This window comes from Balaenoptera acutorostrata, chromosome 21 (genome assembly GCF_949987535.1).
Source record: "Balaenoptera acutorostrata chromosome 21, mBalAcu1.1, whole genome shotgun sequence".
NCBI classification, from domain to species: domain Eukaryota; kingdom Metazoa; phylum Chordata; class Mammalia; order Artiodactyla; family Balaenopteridae; genus Balaenoptera; species Balaenoptera acutorostrata.
The window spans coordinates 25869546-25891684 of record NC_080084.1 but is presented as its reverse complement, the minus strand read 5'-3'; the positions used below and the strand labels follow the sequence as shown (position 1 = coordinate 25891684).

Genomic DNA, 22139 nt, shown 5'->3' with positions numbered 1-22139 from the left:
CTCCGCGCCCTCGGCTGCCCGGTGCCCCGCCAGGGTGTTAACTGCTGCTGCCTCTCGGCTGTTAACCGCAGTGCGGGTGGACCTAGTTGTTGCAGTGGCTGATGTCATGGGGAAAGCTGCTTTAATTATCTTGTACCCGAACAGCAGCAATGATAATAAATACGGAGGCGGCTGTGTCTGTGATTATTTCTATCAGCAAAGTTAAGTTCAAAGAATTAGTTAGCTTTATGGGCCAGGGGCTGGTAACACATTAGAAAGTCCTCTGACTACTGGTAAATGAGATGGGTAGTTAAAGCAATCTAAGAAAAATGATTTCTGTCCAATGTATTGAATGCAGCAATTTTTCGTTTTTGAACTCGCAGGCACATAGTAGGTGCGGTAGAACAATGGTGCCCCATAGATGCCCACCTCCTATTCCCAAACCTGTGAATATGATGCTTTACATGGCAAAAGGGACTTTGTGATTAAGGATCTTTAGATGGGCAAATCAACCTAGGTTATCCCAGGTGAGCTCAATGTAATCATAAGGGTCCTTATACGAGGGGAGGCAAGAAATTCGGGGTCAGTAATAAAAGACATGGCACTAGAAGCAAGAGGTTGTAATACACAGCATGGTGACTATAGTTAATACCCTGTTGTATATTTGATAGTAGCTGAAAGAATAGATCTTAAAAGTTTTCATCCTAAGGAAAAGAAATTTGTATACATGTGAGGTAATCAATGTTAACTAGACTTGCAGTGATCATTTCGTAATATGTACATAAATCATTTTGTTGCACACCTTAATGTTATATGTCAATTATACCTCAATAAAACTGGGTTAAAAAAAATTTTTTTTAAAAAGAAGCAGCAAGAGTTCGGAGTGATGTAAGGGGCAGTGAGCCAAGAATTGAAGGCACATCTGGAAGCTGACTAAGGGCAGAAAGGGGATTCTCCCCTTGAAGCCTCCAGAAGAAATGCAGCCCAGCCCATACCTTGATTTTAGATTTTGACCTCCAGAAAGGTAAGAGAATAAATTTGTGTTGTTTTAAACTGCTAAGTTTGTAGTGATTTGTTACGGCAGCAACAGGAAATTAATACAATAGGTACCCAATATTTTTTACATGAAAGTGTAGGGAAAGGAACTCCTGGTTACCCATATCCTAGGGAGTCTCATTAAGAAATTGGCGGGGCTTCCCTGGTGGCGCAGTGGTTGAGAATCTGCCTGCTAATGCAGGGGACACGGGTTCGAGCCCTGGTCTGGGAAGATCCCACATGCCACGGAGCAGCTGGGCCCGTGAGCCACAATTGCTGAGCCTGCGCGTCTGGAGCCTGTGCCCCGCAACGGGAGGGGCCGCGATGGAGAGAGGCCCGCGCACTGCGATGAAGAGCGGTCCCCACACCGCAATGAAGAGTGGTCCCCGCTTGCCGCAACTGGAGAAAGCCCTCGCACGAACCGAAGACCCAACACAGCAAAAATAAATAAATAAATAAAGGATAGTCTTCTAATTTAAAAAAAAAAAAAAAAAGTCCGTAAAAAAAAAAAAAAAAGAAATTGGCTCTATTTTTGTTCTTCATTATGCATTTCGTACTTATTGGTCATAACTACCAACAAGCACAGAATCATTTCTCTGTCGTTTTAGGAGGCTAAAAGGAAGGATTTCACTTAATTTTGCTTGAAAAAACTATGCTGACACCATTTTCCAGGGATGGTTGTCTACCCTGTGGTCAGAAGTTTATTATACAAAGGAGTTGAATAGCCATTTCTCCAAAGAAGATGGCCAATAAGCACATGGAAAGGTGTTCAATATCATTAATCATTAGGGAAATGCAAATTAAAACCATGAGGTACCACCTCGCACACATTGGGATGGCTATTAAAACAAAACAAAACAAAACAAACAGAAAATAACAAGGGTTGGCAAAGATGGGGGGAGATAGGAACCCTTGTGCATTGCTCCTGGGAATGTAAAATGGTGTTGCCGCTGTGGAAAACTATGACAGTTCCTCAAAAAATTGAACACAGAATTACCATCTGACCTAGCAATTTCACTTCCGGATGTATACCCAGAAGAAGTGAAAGCGGAGTCTCAAACAGATATTTATACACCCATGTTCAGAGCAGCATTATTCACAATAATGCTTCCAAAAGATGGAAGCAACCCAAATGTCCATCAACAGATGACTGGATAAACAAAATGTGGTATATACAAGTAATGAAATATTCAGCCATAAAAAGTAACGAAATTCTGACACATGCTACAGCATGGATGAACCTTGAAAACATTATACTAAATGAAAGAAGCTAGACAGGAAAGGACAAATATTATATGATTCCACTCATGAGGTACCTAAAATAGGCAAGTCATAGCAACAGAAATTAGGATAGAAATTCCCAAGGGGAGAAGGGAATGGGGAGTTATTGTTTAATGGGTACAGAGTTTCAGTATGCAATGACAAAAATATTCTGGAAATGGATAGTGGTGTTGTTGTGCAACAATGTGAAAGCATTAATGCCACTGAATTATATTAAAAATAACTAAAATTGCAAATTTTATGTATATTTTACCATGATAAAAAAATATTATTATATCTCAAGCTTTAATTTTGGCTCTTTTCTGTGCTATGAATTTGTAAGTTTTGCCCTTTCCCTGATTTTCTTTTTCTGCAAGAGCATCTATGTTGAATGAATGAACCAATGAACTATAATGTAGATAAGCTCCTTCAGGACAGAGATTTTATTTGCTTTGTTCCTCTTCATAGTTCATATGAGGTCATCAACTAATAGGTACAAAAAGGTCTTTCCCCAGATTCACTGAATCTGGACTCTTTTGTCAGAAAAGATGTAAATATTATCCCTCCTGCCCTTTTAAAAAATTGTTCCTCACTTATTTGTAAACCTCCCGAAACAATATAGGCTTGACTGTTTCTAGAGAGAGCTATTAAAAGACTCTTCCATTTTATCTGGCAGTTTTTTCACTATGCTAAACTTCCTTTAGGTTATGAGCAAATGTACATCCATTGGAAGACTTTTTTGTTTTTTAAATTTAGGAATCAAGTTTTGAAGGATGAAATATTTACTGCGTTAAAGTTTATAAACCAACTTAAAAATTGTGTCGTGTAGTCCCATATCTTTTGAGTATCTAAAAGGTTAGTTCAATATACCTAAACGCTATAATAAATAGAAGAAATTCAGAAAGCAAAATGACTTAGATTCCCAGTAAAGGTCACATTTGAAATTTCCTTAACTCCCACAAAGCAGAAATAGTAGCTCTCCTCTTGTCACCCTAGAACTCGGTAATACCTTTCTTATAATATGTATTACATTGCTTTATGCCTCCCTTCCCCACCCCCTTTTTCCTCCCCCCGACCCCAATTAGACTGTGAGCTCTTCAAGGACAGAGACCGTATTTTATACTACTTTCTAGCAAAGCCCCTGGCTAATATTTTTGGACTGAGTGAGAGAATGACTAGAAGTCACGTACTGCCTTTCAGAAGTTTACAATCTATTTAAAAGCTAAGTATGGAATTCCCTGGCAGTCCAATGCAGGGGGTGCGGTTTGGATCCCTGGTCAGGGAACTAAGATCCCACATGCCTTGTGGTGTGTCCAGGAAAAAAGCCAAATGAATGCCATTATTATTGTATTGGTTTTGTAAGGACATTTTCATGTAATATAGAAAGCAGTTTGTTTTGTCCTTTGACATTACTTTTAACTATTGTATTTGAAGGATAGCATAATGAAGGAGAATCCTATAATTTAGGTCCTACCACCAACTAGCTATGTGATTTTGGGCAAGTCATGTAACTTCTTTGAACCTCAGTTCCCTCATCTGCAAAATGGGATTTTATTATTTAACTCTATATTCCTTTATAGAGTTGTAGTGAGAAACATATGTTTTAAAAAGGATTTCTGAAAGTTCAAGTTCCTGTTCAAAAATGAAATATTTTTATTACTGTTATTTTGTCTGTTCAATTATTCTAGATATATTTTCCTAGAAGGATAACATTTATTCATTGAAAAATATTTAAATTAAGGGCCTACTCTGTGCCAACCCCTGTTCTGAACTGTGATTAATTCTCTAATACTAATTTTTACTTCCCCAAAATATGTTCTCTTTCCTATAGCAAATAAATGACAAATCAGAGACACTGACTTCTTTTAGGTAGTGTATAAAAGCTTTATATAATCTTAAATGCATAGCGTTAATCTTAAAATATTCAAGATCCTTTCCTAATTTATGCAAGTATATGTAATAATTGTGTGCTGCCTACTTTATATTTTACTCTGCTCATGACAAATATGAAACAGCATATAAGTCAGTTCAGAGTTTTTCAGCATGCATATATTTTGGAGAAATTAGATAAAAAGTAAACAATTTATTTTCTTTCTCTATAATCTGCTGTCCAATAATACTGGATATCAAAATCTAAATGAGCTTAGAATTTTCTTTTATGCTTTGTGTTTCATAACTTGAAAATATTAGGGTAAAATAAAGCTAACGGCTACATCACCAAACTTCCAGCTGACAAACATAGTTGTACACTGCCTCCTATGTCCCTATCCTTATCCAGGCTCTTTTCTCTATCTCATAGGTAGATGGAAGCAGATTATGAACAAGAACAGGAACAAGAAATGTGAACTTTAACATGTTTGAGGGATAAGTCCTTAGATGCTACTGATTTTGGTGACCAGCCGGATGATCCACCAAAAACTGACTAGTATATTCTGTCAAAGTAAATTGTGGTGGGTTGTTAAAGTAATGGAACCAATGAATTACACCTCCCAATGTTTAAATCCACGCCTAGGCCCCCTCTCCTATTTAACTCCTGGTTGGGCCATATGATTTGCTTTGGCCAATGGGATGTTAGCAAATGTAACACAGCGAAAGCTTAAAAAGAACTTGTAGTATATATCACATCTCTGAGATTGTCATGTGAAGAAGCCCAAGCTACCTCTTGGAGGATAAGAACACAGGGAGCAGAGACAAGCCATCTCAATGGAGGCTCCGTAGCCCAAGCAGCCCCAGCTTACGCACCAGGAGATCACAGCGTTGTTAGTGACCCAGGCAACAAGAACAGAACTGCCCAATGACCCCAGCCCAGTTGCTGACCTACAAAATCATAAGCAAATAAAATGGTTGTTATTTGGTGGTGGTTTGTTATACAACAGCCGATAATTGACATACTCTGTTTCCCTAAATTTCAGGTCAAAACTTAAGTAAATTGAAATTATCCTTTTTTGTGTGTGATCTACCCTCGTCAATTCTTTATCTTGATACCAGCTAATTTAGTTTACAATACTTTCCTTTGTAATTCTCTCTCTTTGAAGATTAACACAAAGACACTTCTGCCTGAAAGTTTCCCAATATGAATATTTTTACTTACTAATAAGGAGCCCCACTCAGCATAATTTATATATCTGTGTTCTAAAATTTTGTTCAGAGTTTCATCTTCCTCTTCAAAATGCTGCAGTATGTTTCCTTTAAGCTTTAACAGTCTACTATTTTTTTAATAAATTTATTTATTTTAGTTATTTTATTTTATTTTTTTGGCTGCCTTGCGTCTTCTTTGCTGCTCGCGGTCTTTCTCTAGTTGCGGTGAGCGGGGGCCACTCCTTGTTGCGGTGCGTGGGCTTCTCATTGCGGTGGCGTCTCTTGTTGCAGAGCATGGGCTCCAGGCGCGCGGGCTCAGTAGTTGTGGCTCGCGGGCCCTAGAGCGCAGGCTCAGTAGTTGTGGCACATGGGCTTAGTTGCTCTGTGGCATGTGGCTCGAACCCGTGTCCCCTGCATTGGCAGGGAGATTCCTAACCACTGCACCACCAGGGAAGCCCTACTATTTGTTTTTAAAGTATTTTATAATTTTTTCACTTTTACTTTTTGAAGTTTGGCCATACTTATGTCTGTATTTTCTGTAAACCACACTCTGCTTGAAAGTTACTGGAAAGAGAGGTTAACGGACCTGTTAGGGTCTTGCAGTGAATCAGTAGGAGAAACTATAATGATACCTAGGTCTTTTGATTCATGTTAATACCTATTGACAGTTTTACCCAAAGTGGTCAAAGGCAAATACTGTGGTTTTCTCTCTAATCCTGTGGTTACCTTCAAGGAGAGCCAGGGGATTTAAGGAGAAATATACTAAATAGTGAAGGGAAAGATGCATCACATATTTTGACAGAGATTGGGTTTTGTCTACCTGTTTACACTATCTAATATTTTAAATGTCAATTTTTCACTTAATTTGTCCTTATAATATCCCAGTGAATTCAGACAGACACCATTCCCATCTTACATAATAATGAAGATAGCCTGTGGAGCATTTAATTATAACCCGTCGGAATATGCTGGCCATAAGGAATATAAATAAGGCATCTCTACTTAATTTGGTCTTTAACTTAGACCTGGTAGGACTCAACACCGACTTCTGGGAGGGAACACCGGATTCTAATTTAATACCTGACTTCTCCCTCAATACCTCCTGATCCCAGGCACTCCCTTGTATATCATACCACCTCTCAGTGTTCCTCAGACCTTGCACAGGGTAGAAACCCAACTACGACTTGTTAAGTAAATGTTTGAATTGTCAATGCTGACTTAGCAATACGACATATGCTTTAAGGAAGTTTTCTGACCATGAGTGTACATTTCTCCAGATCTGCATTCCTGGCAACAATATACAGGTGTGTTGGAAAGATCATGGTCTTAAGAGTTACAGACTGGAGCTCTCAATAAAAGATAGTTTCCCCTTTACTGATTGTGGTTTTACTGACTTTAGTGATTATTATAAATCACTTTGCACTTGTCAGGGGGCTGGCTAAGATACAAGCCATACTCACAAAGCAACAAAACTAAACACTTTTAAAAGCATGGAATACAGGTACTAAGCTCATGGATTTAAACCCTGTTTTTTTCCTCTGGAATATGGGATGACGAAACGAGATAGAGTTTTTACGGAGCACCATGGCATAGTGCTTAAATGCACAAGCTCTAGAGCCAGACCACATCGGGGTGGATAACCAAATCCTAGCTCTGATGTTTATTAGCTTTGTAACGTTGAGCAAGTTATTTTACCTTCTGTGCCTCAGTTTCCTCATGGGTAGATGGAGATAACATTCTAGGGGTTGTTGTGAAGATTAAATGAAGCATGTCTAGTGTTTAGAACAGTATCTGACACAGTAAGTGCTCAGTTAGTTATTATTGTCAACTATGGTAAACCCATATTTTGGAAAAGTTTATATATAAAGTATGTAAAGCCCTCAGCCCACTGTCCCAGGCATGTAAATGATCAAAAAATATGGATATGAGTGTTGGTAATAACAGGCTACCATGCTTTATTTGAAATAATTTGGAATTGTAGGTATACTTTGAGGAGCCCCAGCGGGATGAACATTAACTATTTTAGAGGCAAAAGGGTTCCTTCAAAATCAGTTACACTGCTTTATTTAAAAATAAAAAAGAGAAGACAAGGAGGACAGGAAGGTAGTAACTTCTTTTGATGTCCTCACCTGTAATTACCTAGGCATGGCAAAGTCACATCTGGCCTAAGGCACTCATTATCTCCTTGTCTTTGACTTACAAGGAATAAGAATAGAGTGGTCCATGAATACTAATATTAAAAACAATAAACTTTTAAAAAATGACAAATGTGAACATATTTGTTTTTATATAGGTACATAAAACAATTCATTTCTACGCTGTTTTGTTAGAGCTTAATATTAGGGATAATTTTTTTTAGACCTCCTACTTCATCTCCCACTTGAAATCCATGCCATTCCAGGGAAATTTATTACAGTGATGTGAATACATGGGTGGGCTGTGTATGTCTATGGACACTGGTATTTCTTCTTTTGATTAATAACCTCTTCGATAATACTTTGTTTTAAAAGAATAAATATCCACTAAATAGTTTACTTTGTATGAATGTTATATTTTTTTCCTCTGTTGAAACGACAGATATTCCTTATAGAAAAACCCAGTATAGTCACAGTATTTGAAAATATATTTTAATGCTTACTTTTCCTAACTATGTTTCCTGGGAAGCAGGATATAACTCAATTTATTGGGAAACAATAGCGCTTTTAAACTGTTGAAATTCTTCATGACTGCTGCATGGAGAGAGTTCTGGGCTTTTGCTTTTTAATGTTTCCCGTATCCTTCACGACTTCTCTCATCCACTTACCTCCCTTTCCCTTTCTTCCCCTTTCTATTGTTGATTTGCCCTCTCTATCACCCCCTTTTAAATTATCATTAACGTCTTTAGAATTCCTTTATTCATTAAAGATACATCTGCTGCTTTGCTGGCGTTCCTAATTTCTAGTATTTCGCATGTTGGCATCTTCTCAGTAAGCATTATCTGTATATTAACGCTGGGACCATGCTAGGAGAAGAAAATATGTACTCTCAAAATTATTTGGACTACTTTCACTTGCGTGGGTAGTAGCATTTGTACTGAATCGTCGGCGACAAAAGTACAGGGACTTGGAGCCAGTGACTATGGCAGGTGTGCACACCCTCTGGCACCAGGCCGACTTTTTTGGGCCTTTCCGTAAGTAGGAATTGCAGGCTTCATCTACTGCTCCACATTTGTCTGATTCCGTTCCTGAGGCGGCTGCGTGGGAAAGGGAAGGTTGTTCGGAGAACTGTGTTAAAAGTGAGGATTAGGAACGGTTGCCTATTTAAATAGCAGGTGCAAACGGCGCAGAAATTTTGCGGGCTGTAAGCATGCTAGGAGGTTACTTATCAGTGATGAGCGGGGACAGGATTAAGGGATCACCTGAGCTCGAGAATTACAAATGCTTCTGACACCTGCAGCAAAAATTTCCATCAACAGACGGTATCCTGGGGGAGGGGCGGGGAGGAGCCCAGGAAAGAGCAGTTTTCGCCAGGATTGGCGGCGCCCCTTCCCCGCTGGGCAGCGGCGGGTCGGACCCCGCCCCCGCACCGCGGGTGGGCGGCCGGGCGGGGCGGGGCGGGGCCGGGCACCTCCCAGCCATCGCTCAGCCGGACGCTGTGACTCTCCGCCCCCTTCTGATACGCCCTCCACGGCCGCCCCCACCCCCGTCCCCGCCCCCACCCGGCCGGCTCGAGTCCCAGGCGGGTCCGACTACCTGGGCACGCCCGGCCGGGCAGCTGAGGGCGCGGCGCCGCGTGGCGGCGCTGAGGGGTCGCCGAGAGGAGCTCGGCGGCGTCTGTTGGAGCCGTTCCCTCGGTGGGCCGCCGGCGAGGGCATGAGCGCGGACTCCCTCTGCCTCCAGAGCGGCGGGAGCGGCGAGGGGAGGAGGCGCCGCTTGGAGGCCACCGTCCAGGGCAGCGCCGGGGGAGAGCAGGGCGGGAGATGTGCCTGTCCTTAGCGGCCCAGGAAAAAGCATGCACCCCGATGCCACCGACAGCAGCGGCGCCGGCCTCACGGGCGCCCCAGGCGAGCGGCGGCCGGATTCCCGGGAGGACGCGGCAGCCCCCGGGGGCCCTGGCGGCGGGAGCTGGCGGGCGCTGGTGGCCGTGGCCGCCCTCGCCGCCGTGTCCCTCTGCTTCCTGGGGCCCGGTTGCTGGGAAGCGGGAAGCGCGGGGCCGGGCACCGTCCTTCTCAGGCTCAGCCTGTACCTGGGCTGCGCTGCGGCCGCCTTCCTGCTGGGGACCTTGTTCTCCCTGGTCTGGCGGAGCCCGCGAGCTCCGCCGCCCGACTTCGCCGCCGCCTGGAGACGGCTGGCCGCGGCCACCCGCCGCCCGCCGGAGGTGAGTACGGGTCTCCCCGCCGCCGCCGCCGCGCGCGCCCGCCCGCGGCCTCGCCCGGCCCGCCCGCTTCCGGCGCCCGCCGCCAGCTCCGGGAGGGCCGGGGGTCGCGGCGGGCCCGTCTTCTCGGCCCGGCTCGGCGGACGCCCGAGGGAAACGGGGCTTGGGGTGCGCCGGCCCGGCGGGGAGAGGCTCGCGTCCCCTCGGCCCCCGCGCGGGGCGGGCTCCGGGCTCCGTGGGTTTGCCGAGATGCACGTTAGTAGGCGATGTAGTTGCTCGACACCATCCTCATTTCCAGCCTCGGTAGTTGAATAATCCTTCCAGACCTTCGCTGTGGCTCTGCAGCTGGCGAGTGGGAGCCAGGGGAGCGCGGCGGTCGCTGTACGCAGGCGCTGCGCCCTGGGCTGGTCATTACCTTGGGTTCCGATAACCGTTCCCTGTCGGGGTGACTTTATGCCCTTTTACAGACGAGGAAGCTTGGCGCAGAGGGGCTGACTTGGCTTAGGTCACCCACCCGGTACCTCATGCCCAAGCCTGGGTACACTTTTTACCACGCTGTCCTGTCTTCCACCATGTTAAGTATCGCAGTTTCAGTGATTTAGGAAGGGGATGCCCGAAATCACTGTACTTTGCATCAAAAGGAAGGCTATCATCAGTGAGGTGTGGCGATATAGTAAAGAACGGTGGTTATATAGGGAATATAGGGAAGGACAGTATTTTAAATGAGCTCTTCGCTTCCTTAGTGCCAAACCACTGCTTCCCCTACCTCCCAGCATCCGTCTCACCGCCCTTTAAAAGAAACTTGCTTCTGTCGTAGCTTGACTCTTCCTGCTTGACTGAATGATACTATCATTAAACTTAAATTGACCAAGCACTCTGGGGTAAGGGAAATGGCAGTGGCTCAGCTTCCTAAGAATATTTGTTGGAAGCGTCATTACCCCCTGGGTTTTGTGTTTGCTTATGATATGACCTGCTTACTTTTTTGTGAAAATCATCACACTCTTCACCAAAAGTACCGTTTCCTCAGTGTGTCAGTTCCGAATGCAGAGCTGAGATAATGGCTGAAGGGTTGTAGGTAAAAGAGTGGGGCATCCTCACTGTGTAAGCTGAGCAGCAATTCAATATAGTAAGGAACAAGAACTTCTGTTTTCATAAGTGGTCTCAAATTACGTAGTTGTGTTTATTTCTCTTAAAAACCTTCACTCAGCTGTCCATTTTTTCATATCTAATTTAGCAAGACTTGGTGAGTAGGTGTATTTTTCCTCTTGCTTTTTCTCTACAATGATAAAAAAAAATAAAGATCCCAAGATTTTACTAGTTGATTTATCGATCTGTGAATGACGTTAGAATTCTTTAGAGTATTGTAAGACGTTGTAATTCATTCAGTACGTATTTATTATTTTATGCCAGCCAGGTATTATTTTGGAAGCTGGGGTTGAATCAACAAGGCAAAAGCCCTGCTTTCTGGAGACTATATACTTATGGGGGAATCAGGCAATAAATAAATGGAGTTACTTTTGGATAGTGGTAAATGCTTATGAAAGCAAAAGTAACTAAGAGTTAAGTGATTAAGAGTGACTGGTATGTGAGGGCAGGAAGTTTAGATGGTGGGGTCAGGATCAAAGCTGTAGGATTGCAACTCACTCTGAGGGCTCGGAAGCCTCATGTTGTGGGTTACCTCCCCTTTTCCTGGAAAATACATCCCCTCAAACCGCCTAGCTCACTTGTACCTCTGGTAAAACTTGGGTTATCATCCGGAAAGGTGCTTTAGTAGAGGAAGCAGAGAAAATACTACATTAAAGGTGACAGAAAATGAAGCAGCACGTGTAATCTCTCATGTATACTACCCGAAGATTTCAGGCAGTAGAAGAGGTGAAGTATGATTTAAGGAAAGTAGATTATTGGTCATTCTTTTTGAATTCAGATTCCTACAATGTTAAATAAGAAAATAAGTACACTAGGATGTTTACTTTCTAGGTTGTGTTACTTAGAATTGAAATGCATGTTATTCACATAAAATTATATATATATATTTACAGTACCAGTGCAGTTTACGCAAGCCTTTTGTTGTGCTGTATTTCCAATAATTTATGCTTAAGGTTTTAAAAAAATGTTCTTTATGCATGAAAGCATAAGCATGTGGTGTAGTATAAACTGTCCGTTCTGTGGTGGTAGGAGCTGGACCACACTGGTCATCTAACAGGTGGAGGGGAGGCTATTTTGGAGTGAACCAAATGGTGCCTCTTATGATACAGTGACTACTTCACTACAGAAGTTTTGATTCAGCATTAAGAAAAGAATCCTCATTTGTTCTTACCTATTTTGGGTTCTTCTAGTGTCAGCTAGACGTGTCAGACATGGGAATCTATGCTATCTGTCCATCTTTCCTTCCTTCTCTTTCCTTTTTTTTTCCTTCTTGGCTTCCTTCTATAGAGGAAAAAAAATGCATACACTGTTAAAAGTAGGCAACCAGAGAAGCCTACACTAAAAGGGAAAAGGTGTTTTCATGTCTAGGAGTGTTCAAATGCTCCCGCATGCTTTGCAAGGTAGTTATTGGCTGTCAACTCTATGCAGTTAGGACCCGTGACTGACATCTTTTGTGAGTGTTTGCTGATGATAACGAAGAAAATTATGTCAGTTTGCGGTCACTAACTCTGTGCTTTCCCCCTTCAGTTAATCTAATATTTACTGGGCGTCTCTTATGTGCAAGGATTTTGATTTTACTTGGCTGGGAATCACTATTGATTAAGGTGGTAAAACTAAATTTTCATCTCGGGTGGAAATAACATCCAGTGGTATATTCAGGTGGCAAAAAAACTTTGTGTAAGGTCAGCAAGGTTGATGGTGAAGTCTTGACAGTTGCTACCTGGGCGGCCCCACTTTAGAAGCACTTGGGCTTTGTTGTAGGCCAGCCGACTGGAGCTCTGATGCTGTGGGGCTGGCTTGCTCCTGGGCAGCAGCTGCTAGCCCGCCTCTGCTGAGTAGACTGCCAGAGTGTGGTGCTCCTAGTCCAAGGTCGTAGTTTGGTCTTGTGCCAGGCCAGTTAACTCAGGCGGACCAAGAGCCTTAGATTCACTCGCCACAGTTACTTGACCCTAACACATGATCTGACCAGGGCAGCAGCAAGAAGAATATGGGAATAGTGAATCAGTAGTTCAGAAAACTTATTTTCATTCCTGGACCAGCAGGATCTAAGTGCATCTTCATAGAATGGAAAAAAGGGAAATAATTTCTTACATTTTGGCGATAGGAATAAGAGGGAATAACTTCTTTAAATGTCAGTCATGGGCTTCCCTGGTGGCGCAGTGCTTAAGAATCCGCCTGCCAATGCAGGAGACACGGGTTCGAGCCCTGGTCCGGGAAGATCCCACATGCCACAGAGCAACTAAGCCCGAGAGCCACAACTACTGAAGCCTGCGCGCCTAGAGCCCGTGCTCCGCAACAAGAGAAACCACCACAATGAGAAGCCCGCACACCGCAACGGAGAGTAAACCCTGCTCGCCACAACTAGAGAAAGCCCGTGTGCAGCAACAAAGACCCAACACAGCCAAAAATAAATAAATAAAATAAATAAATTTTAAAAAGTCAATCATTCACATAATAATTATGGATTTTTCTCTTTTACATTGTATTTTATTAGATACTTCTTGATTTACATCCCATTAAGTTAAAAAATAAGCAGGTAACTAATGAGGATTGGACGGCTGATGCAATAAAGTCCACAAGTCAGGCGATTAGTAGCATATGGGAAACAGGTCCATTGCTATGTGAAGAAAACATTAAAGACTTTTCCAAGTTTAGACAGCAAAGTTCAAGAAGTTCATCAAATCTTGTACGCATTTACTGAATATCTGCTGCATATCTGCTTTTCTGATCTCGTGAGATCATTTTTGGCCTACTTAGTTGCTGAGTGTCAGTGCCAGGCACATAGTAAGTTCTCTGTAGATGGATTTTTGTCCTGAATGAATGGATTATTGTTTGAGATGAGAACAGACTTGAGAATCCAACTGACATTTTTAGATTTGAAGTTTCAACCACAGTTCCCTAGAGAAGGGATCATAGTCTTGCAGTAGGTGTCACTAAGAGCTTCGATAATTGCTTTCTGTTAAGTGCGTGGCAGTGTTCTTAGTGTTGGGGAGGAATCAAAGGTGAACAAGATGCTCCCTGTCAAGGTCCTCTCGGGCTGAGTAGATTAGACTGATAGGGAAGACTGGAGGGGAGAGCAGATGTTTATAGAGACAGTAAAAACATTCACACAGCAACCCATGGTGCCACTTGGCTTGGGTAGGACTTCTAGAATCTCTAAATGAGTTCTTTTACCAATACAAAAGTTCTTTTGAGTAAAACAGACTTGATTTAGTTACTTGGGGGAAAAGGGAAAAGAAACAAGACTTAGGGAGACTATACACAGCCTCTTTGTGACTTTCCTTTATTATGCTAATATGATAAACTAATCCTCAATAATTTGATAGTGGATAGTGGCATAATACACTTACTGTCTTCAGAATATTTGATTGTATTTTGACCAGGGGATTTAAGTCATGGTGGGTACTGGGAAAAATGTTTTTGAGGAAGATGGCTTTTGAGACCCTCTTAAATCTACCTAACTCTGTAGTGTAAGGTTTGTTTGCCTTAAATTCATTCTAATCATAATGTTTAAATTTAACTTTTTATGCAGGTTATACAATCACATGGCTTTAATAAAAAAACATATAAAAGGATATGCAGTGGGAAAAAAATCTCCCTTCCTTATAGGCAGCCATTATTAACAGTTGATTATTCTAACAGATGTATATTATGTACATACAAGCAAATATAAATATGTACTCAAAAACGGGAGCTTTTGTTACCTATAATCTCTTGATATATTAACAGTGATTACACATAAAGGAAAATTATTTTCTGTATCTTTATTATGAAGGAACTCTTTCTTAGGGTTAGTAAACATAAGAAGTTATATATGAATAGTGATAACTTCAAAGTAGGAAGCTACAATACACGATTAAACCGGAACATAAAAAAAATGCTCATCAAAACCAGCAAATGTATTCTAAGAAATAATGAGTGTGTTTTTGAATTTAGCAAAACTGTCTGAAGGCGGCAATATATATTTTCACAATTTGTACAAAACCAAAACAAACCCAGCAAATTGTTTTAGAGACGGAGTACATGTACTTTTTGGGGTTTGAGTTGCCGGCGAGTGTATGAGATGAATCCTCGGAGGTAGGATTGCAGAGGTAGTTTGGGCCAGGTTGTGGAAGTCCTCATCTGAGAGAGTAGGGTTGGTTTATAGTCTGTAGTCAGGGCAGCTACTCACACTTTCTGAGCTCTGGAGTGTAGCATCAGAGCTGGGCTTTAGAAATGTTAAATGGAAATGTGATTGGGAGGGACTCAGGAGAAACACTGATCCGTTGCAGTGATAAAAAGTGAGTCAGTGAAGCTGTGGGAATGGAGTCCAGAGGCGAAAAGTCAAGATTGAGTGAGACGTTTCTTTCATGTTAATTATCAGTAGTTATCATTACAGATGGGTTCAAGAATCTTTTCAAGAGTATCTTAACATTCCCTCTAAATAATAAATTCAAGCCCCAAACCAAAGGGTCCTACTGTTTATTCACAAATGTGAAGACCAAAGTCTCCAAGCTTGAGTGGTCTGCTTGGAGCCTAAATTCTGGTCATTCCCAGGAAGCTTATTTCTAACTCCCTTGAATCTTAAGCTGCTTTTGCTTTGGGAACACGCTACGATGTCACCTTAGTAATTGAATGTTGCCTTCTTAAAAGTATCTTAGGTTTCATTTCCTAACCTTATCATTTTGGGGGTAGGAAGTGCCCTAGATTCCTTAGAATGTATGAGCCTTTGTGCAGTCAGAATAGTACACACAACTGTACTTAAAAAAAGGTGACTCAGCAAGTTTGGTGCTGAGGGCTTAGGCTTCAGAAAAAGAAGTGTCTGTAGAAGGCTGTTAGTATTAAAATGATGGCATACAAACTTGCCTTTTTTTTTCTTTTTTTTGGCAGCTTTGCTTTTGAAAGACTTGCAAACTTGGAACTTGTATTTTTACCAACTTCACTGTTAGGTCACTTTCTAAATGAGGGTTGTTTGGGTGGAGGTGACAGATGACAGGGGTAGATAGGCAGTCCTTCTCAAGGACTCTGCTGGGTACCCCGGGGGGCCAGGGCTTGGGTTCAGTTAGTCACTTCTACACCCTCCTTTAGTCCTGGGATGTGTTATTTAGTTACACAATGGAGCTTTCCAGAAAGCCCAGTGGGGTTTGGTTGCATTTTGGTGGGCTTTTCAGCTCAGATGCTGCTTTGGGAGAATGCAGTTAGGAGAGTGAGCTGTGCCCGTCTGTCCCCAGGGCTGGCCGGTGCTTATCAGTGACTCTAGGTACTGGCCAGTCCTGGTACATTTGTCAGTCAGCCTGGGGTTTCCATGTATGAACGCCGTGAGCTGGACGTAGAGGAAAATGAATATGGTAACTCCAAGTAAAATGCCTCTGAGGCCAAAGGGGAAACCGGAATGAATAGTGCATTTTTAGAATAAGACACTGGAACTTGTTTAGGTCACTAAGATCTATTTAGTAAGCTTTCTATTTTAGTGTAGAGTACACTTCTTGGAAAGTTGGATGCATTTTTAACAAATACTCATTTCTAAAGTTACCTGAATTTCTGTAGTTCTCACCCACCTTGTATGTATGAGTGAGTTTACATTAATAGCAGTAACTCAAATTGTATAGGGTTTGCTCCTGTCTGCTCATGCAGGGCCGCATCCTGCAGCTCTCCCCTCCTTCCTGCCAGACCACAGGCAGTATTTTTGTGTTTATGAATATGTTCACTTATGTTCTTCCGTTCCGGGTGCCTGCAAAACATTTGAGAGAGCCTTCTTTCTGTCACCTGTGCCAGTCTGTGAAAAAGCACATTTCTTCTTGGGCTACTGCTGTCTCAGTCCCCTAAAACTGGATATCCAGGAGTGCTCGGTCCTTCTGGTTTCTTTTGTTTTTGTTTTTTTCCTGAGCCAAAGCCACTTTATGTGCTTTATGGAAGTTGAGAATGTAGCCTTGTTTCTCTCACTCAGGTATACTTAAATTTTTTTCTTTTTTACCTTGTAATAGAAGCTGAGGAGTTTATGTCTCTGTTTGCATCTCCTGTGAAGACAGACCCATCCCTTCTGGCTGGCTCCTTTCTGTACCTGGCTCAGAGCAGCCCCTGGGGTCAAGCTCGGGCTTTCTCTCCTAGCTCCAGAGCTTTCTCTGTCTCCAACCTTGAGCGGCTACACACAAGGCACCTCCCAAAGGCCTCTTCCTCGTATACAAATATACTCCTACAAATATACACCTGAGGGCCATGTGCAAACCCTGCCAACTTGTTAGGCGTGAAATTAATACCTTAAACATCCCAGAAATTGCGACGTGATTTTCCTGAGGCACAGTTGTTAATCTCATATTGTTCCTTCTGATTTTTTTTCCCATTTCACTAAACCTTTCTGAGATTGCAACCCCTAGATTAGCTCAGGAGGTTGCTTTGTTTTCTAGATTTGAATTTTGATCATTCTTGAGGTCCCATTTTTGGAAGTATCTCACTCTTAGGCGGGCTTCCCCGGGGACCCCTGCAATAACCATCTCTACACGGAGGAGTCGAGATTTACTCCTCAGGCTTAGACTCACTTATTCAACTGCTTAACTTGACCTTTCCACTTGGTACCCTCAGTGGTGCCTGAAACTCAACAAGTCCAAGGCTCCATCTGTCTTGTGATCAGTGTCTCCGTCCCTCTCCCCTTGCTCCTTGCGTCAGCGACTAGCACCTCCGAAAGTCCTGCAGCCAGAAGCCCGAGTCCTTCCTGAACTCTCCTTCTCCTTCCTCCCCACATGCAGTCCATCCCCCAGACCTGTCTCCTTACCTCTTGGGTATCTTATGTCCATCCACTTCTTTCCATCTCTCCTGCTTGGTCCCAGCTGCCATCATGTGCCCCCTAGGTGACTGCAACAGCCCCTCAATTCATCTCTCTGCCTCCGTGTCGCTCCTCCAATTCCTTCTCTGAAAAATGCACACCCGGTCCAATCCCTCTTCTGCAGCATGTTTAATTAAGAGCCGTCAGCTTCCTGTTCTTGCCAGCTCTCCAGCCTGGTCTCCTATCATAATTACCTTCACTTCTCATGCTCTATCCTCAGCCCTCAAAGTGCCAACCTCGGTCTTTGGATGGCAACTTTGAATATTGCTTGCTCTGCCTGGAGCCCCTCTGTGCCCTTACCTGGCTAACTTCTCCTCAGGCCTCAGCCATCACTTTTGCAGAGAAGCTCATATATTCTTGTGGCACCGTAAACCTTTTCTTCATTGTACTTAGCACAGTTGTGATTTTATACTTGGACGGTTCCTTGTCCGTCTTTCTCATTAACCCTTGAACTCCATGAAGGCAGAAACTCCCCCCTGTATCTTTAACATCTAGTATGATTAAGTAGGTAAGCAATAAATATGTCTTGAGTGAATGAATCACTGGGGATCAGTAGAGCATAGGCATTAAGAGAATGGTTCTGGAGTCAGCCAGTTATTTGAATTTGAATCTGGCTCTGCTTTAATAACCCTGTGACAGTGGGCAACTTACCTAAGATTTCTAAGCCCCAGTCTCCTTATCTGAAAAGTGGAGATAGTAAATACCTTAAGAGGTTGTTTGGAACAATGTGATAGTATTTGAAAATATAAATACTAGTATTTGTAAAAGTGCTTTGAATTAGAAGGTGTTAAATGGTAGATGTTACACTTTTACCTTTTTAAAAAAACTTTTTTATAAGAATAAAGATGCAGCTTCAGAAAAATTACACAAAATAAATATATAGTTGTATGAGTGATTATAAAGACAATACCCTTGTAACTTCCAGAAGCCCCAGAAGCCCCCCTATATCTCCACCCCAATGGCATTCCCTTCCCTTCCACCTAAGTAACGCCATCTTGACTCTATAATAATCACGTCCTTGCGTGTTGTTACAGTTTTATCAGTCAAGCATGCATCCGTGGACATTATGGCTTAGTCTTGCCCATTTGAAAAAATTAAGTCTTCCCAGTATCCTTTTCTTTTCCCTATGGGTTATCTATTGAAGAACCTGGAGCAGTTGTCCTGGAGTGTCCTATAGTCTGGATTTTGCTGGTTGCATATGAATGATACAGCTCAGCTTGTTCCTTCCTCCTTTGTATGTCCTACAAATTGACACTGGACCCAGAGGCCTGATCAGACTTGTGTTTGACCCCTTTGGCAGGACTGTAGGTGGTGGTGTGACCTTTCATCAGGAGGCACGTAATATCTGATTGTCTTTCTTTTTGTTGTTAGTAGCTGTTGATGCTCAATACCTGGATCTGTTAATTTTTGGGGGGTGACAAATAGGGATGTTTTAATTCTGTCATTTGTCTTATTTATTGGTTTGAATATTTTTTTAAAAGAGACATTTTTCCATCATCTACTGTTTGGTTGCACAGTGGTACAGTTCCTATAGAAAAGCAGAATAAATGCTAGATTCTTTCCCATTATCAGTTTTCCAAGATAATGAGTTGGTTCCCCATCATCCTCTGAAGGTGACCAATTAGTTATGTGTTTAAAAAAGTATTGTGAACTCATGGATTTGAATGTATTTGATGGGTTTCAATTAGTTGTAATTATTATCTTTTTTGAAGCTTAGGCAGTCCCATCTCTGCCCAGTGGAAACCTTTTCAAGTTGACTCCTGAGTCCTTTTGATATGACCCTACTAAGTCTGAGAGTTTTCTTGCTATCTGGTATAATAGGATATTTCAGGTTCATTTTGAGCGTTTTCTGCTCTCACCTGGAATTAGCCATTTCTCCACAAAGAGCCCTGATTTCTTTTAAGGGAAAATAGTATTTCATGAACTCATTCTGTTTCAGTTCTGAGCAGCACAGCCAGACTCAGACCCAACTGTTGGGACTTCACCTGCTCATTTGTTTGTAGGGTGACCAGTTGTCCTGGTTTGCTCAGAACTGTCTTGGTTCTAGCACTGAAAGCCCAGTGCTCCTGAGAGAGTGGGGGACTCATTCTAGGTGTTAGGGAGGCTCATTGCTGTTGGTTTGGTCATTGTGTCTTGGCCTTCTCTATGGAGAGATTGGAAGAAATATGTATGAAATCTGTCTTTTGCAAAGAGTAATCACTCAGTAGTTAGATTTATATACTCTATGTCTTCAAGACAGGTAACACTTAGTTTGAACAGTGCTTTGCAATCATCTTTGCCATTTCCTTATGATAGCCTATAAATTGACATTGTTTATGGGTTCAGGAAAATGGTTTCTATGGCCTCAGTTTGATTCATTTTACTCTAACCCATGGCTGTGAATACAGTGGACAAATACATGCACTGCAAGAGCCATAATGTGAATGTCATAAAGTGAATGCCTTAGTAATTGCTATAGCTAAACTTAATATTTATTGCATTTACTGTATGCAGGTGCGTATATGCATTACCCAGTTAAATTTTTATACCTTCCACCTGAGGTAGGGACTGTTAATCTCATTTTACAGATGGGAAAACTGAGGTTTAGAGAGGCTAAATCATGTGCCCGGAGCAAGTGGAAGAACTAAAATAAACCCAGGTCTTTCTTATTTTGGAGCCTCTGTAGTTAACCACTTTATTACCATTTTAATTATTAAACATTAGTTTGGTCTAATTTAAAACCTGATTCACATTTTAAAAAACTTGAGAATCTTTGGGCTGGTTCTAGGATCTGTTTAGGAATTAGTGTCACTTTAGAGGTCTCAGAATGATGTCACAACGGCTCTTTCTATGTTCGTGACAATCATTGCTAATCAAGTAAGGCAGCTTTTTTTTTTTTTCCCTGCGTCTGGATGAAGCCTCAGAATCCTTTTCAACATAGCATTCCAGGCAGCCACTAAAATTTTACTAGAGTTGAGATATAACGTGAGACCCATCTGCCATTCTGAGTGAGAACCTCGTAGAACGGCAGTGAAGCCTCTGGGGTCCCATGGCACTTTTTCTGTGCTACTCTGCTGTCACTATACTGTGTCATAACAGTCAGTCATACATTCTTTTCATCTGTTCTAGGAAAAATCAGTTTTCTAAGCTATGATCCATAAACACTTAGTTTCAGAGATGCTTTTAGGTATACTGCAAAAACAGAAGAGGCAGGATGAGAGGCTTGCAGGGTTGGGGGGGTCGCATAAATTTGAGAAACCAAGTTCTTGAAGCTTTACACTGTGTATTGCTATGCTAACGTTGTGAGAAATCCTAGTAAAGGAACCTGTTTAGCTGTTTAGTAAAGGAACCTTTTTAACCCAGTGTTTTCTAAACATGACTTATACCTGTATCCCCACATTTTTTTTTTTTTTTAAGCAACAAGGAGATTTATTATCTTAAGAAATGATACATAACCCAGAGGTAGGACAGGCCCAGGAGTAGTAGGGCAGGCTCCATGTGGGAATGTCCAGCCTCAGGACCATCTCTCTGTATCTTTCTTAGCTCTGCCCTCCCCGTGGATGGGCCTGACGCCCTGGCTAGTGGCTAGACGGCTGCAGGCATTTCAGGCACCATAGCCACACAGGATGAGATCTAGATGGGGAAAGGCCCTTTTGGAACAAGGAAAGTGTTCTTAGAAATGCAGTGGCAGTGTTCCCTTCATATCTGTTTGGCAAGGTTTGGGCGGGTACCCGCCTGTATGGAATTGTCGGCTGCGGGAGGGGGCCGTGATTCTGTGATTGGCCTAGCCAGTCCTTTAAGGAGGAAGGAAGCAGTGGAGTCAAAACAATGAATGTTTCGCTTCATCGCCAAGGTTTTCAGGACTAGGAGGAACCTCTCTTTTTAGCCTTTCACACCTTCACTTACTCCTCACTTTAACCAAGCTTCTCGCTGTTCCTGACTTTACCTTTATGGGGTGTATGTGTTGCACCCATGTGCCCCTGGAAGACCTCTGCCCCCATTTCTGCACATTCAGTTCTTGTTAAAGACCTAGCTCAAGCTCTTCCCTCCGGTCAACTCTACCACGCTCTTCAGTTCTGCCCAATAAACATTTGTGGAGGGAGGAGAGGGAAAAGTCAGGTGAATTCCAGGTTTCTGACTTGGGTGGCTGAATGGACATGGCCCACGTGGGCAGGTTTGGGATGGTGGAAGGTGAGGAGGTAAGTTTTGACCTTGCGGATTTTGAGATGCCTGTGATTATGTTCAGCCTGCAGGTAGGCTTGCATCTCTGCCATTAGAGGGAGATATCGGGGGAACAGATCTGGTGGGGGTCAGTGTGCACGTGTAGTTAAAGCTACAGGTCGATGAGACTGCCAAGGGTGGCCCGCAGTGGTTGAAAAGCAGCAAGCTGAAGGGCAGGCAGAGGAGTGAGAAGGACGGTGAATAGGAGAGAGAAACCCAGAGAAGCCAAGAGAGCAACAGGGACCCAGTGGCCAGAGGTGTTGGGTGAGGTGGGGGGAGTCCAGAAGGA

At 42.7% G+C, this 22139-nt stretch overlaps 1 protein-coding gene across 4 annotated transcripts in view; it reads left to right on the top strand.

Annotated features, from left to right (window-relative positions):
* The first annotated feature begins 9028 nt into the window (after positions 1–9028).
* The window catches only part of SNX25 (sorting nexin 25), a 113581-nt gene continuing 100470 nt past the window's right edge, over positions 9029–22139 (top strand). For 2 of the 4 annotated variants that reach the window (XM_057537412.1, XM_057537410.1), the window contains exon 1: positions 9033–9708. In XM_057537412.1, the coding sequence (XP_057393395.1) occupies positions 9343–9708 (366 nt within the window). In that variant the 5' untranslated portion in view covers positions 9033–9342. Of the gene's footprint in view, positions 9709–22139 lie in introns of all 4 variants that reach the window. The other 2 variants (XM_057537413.1, XM_057537411.1) reach the window with 2 other exon arrangements.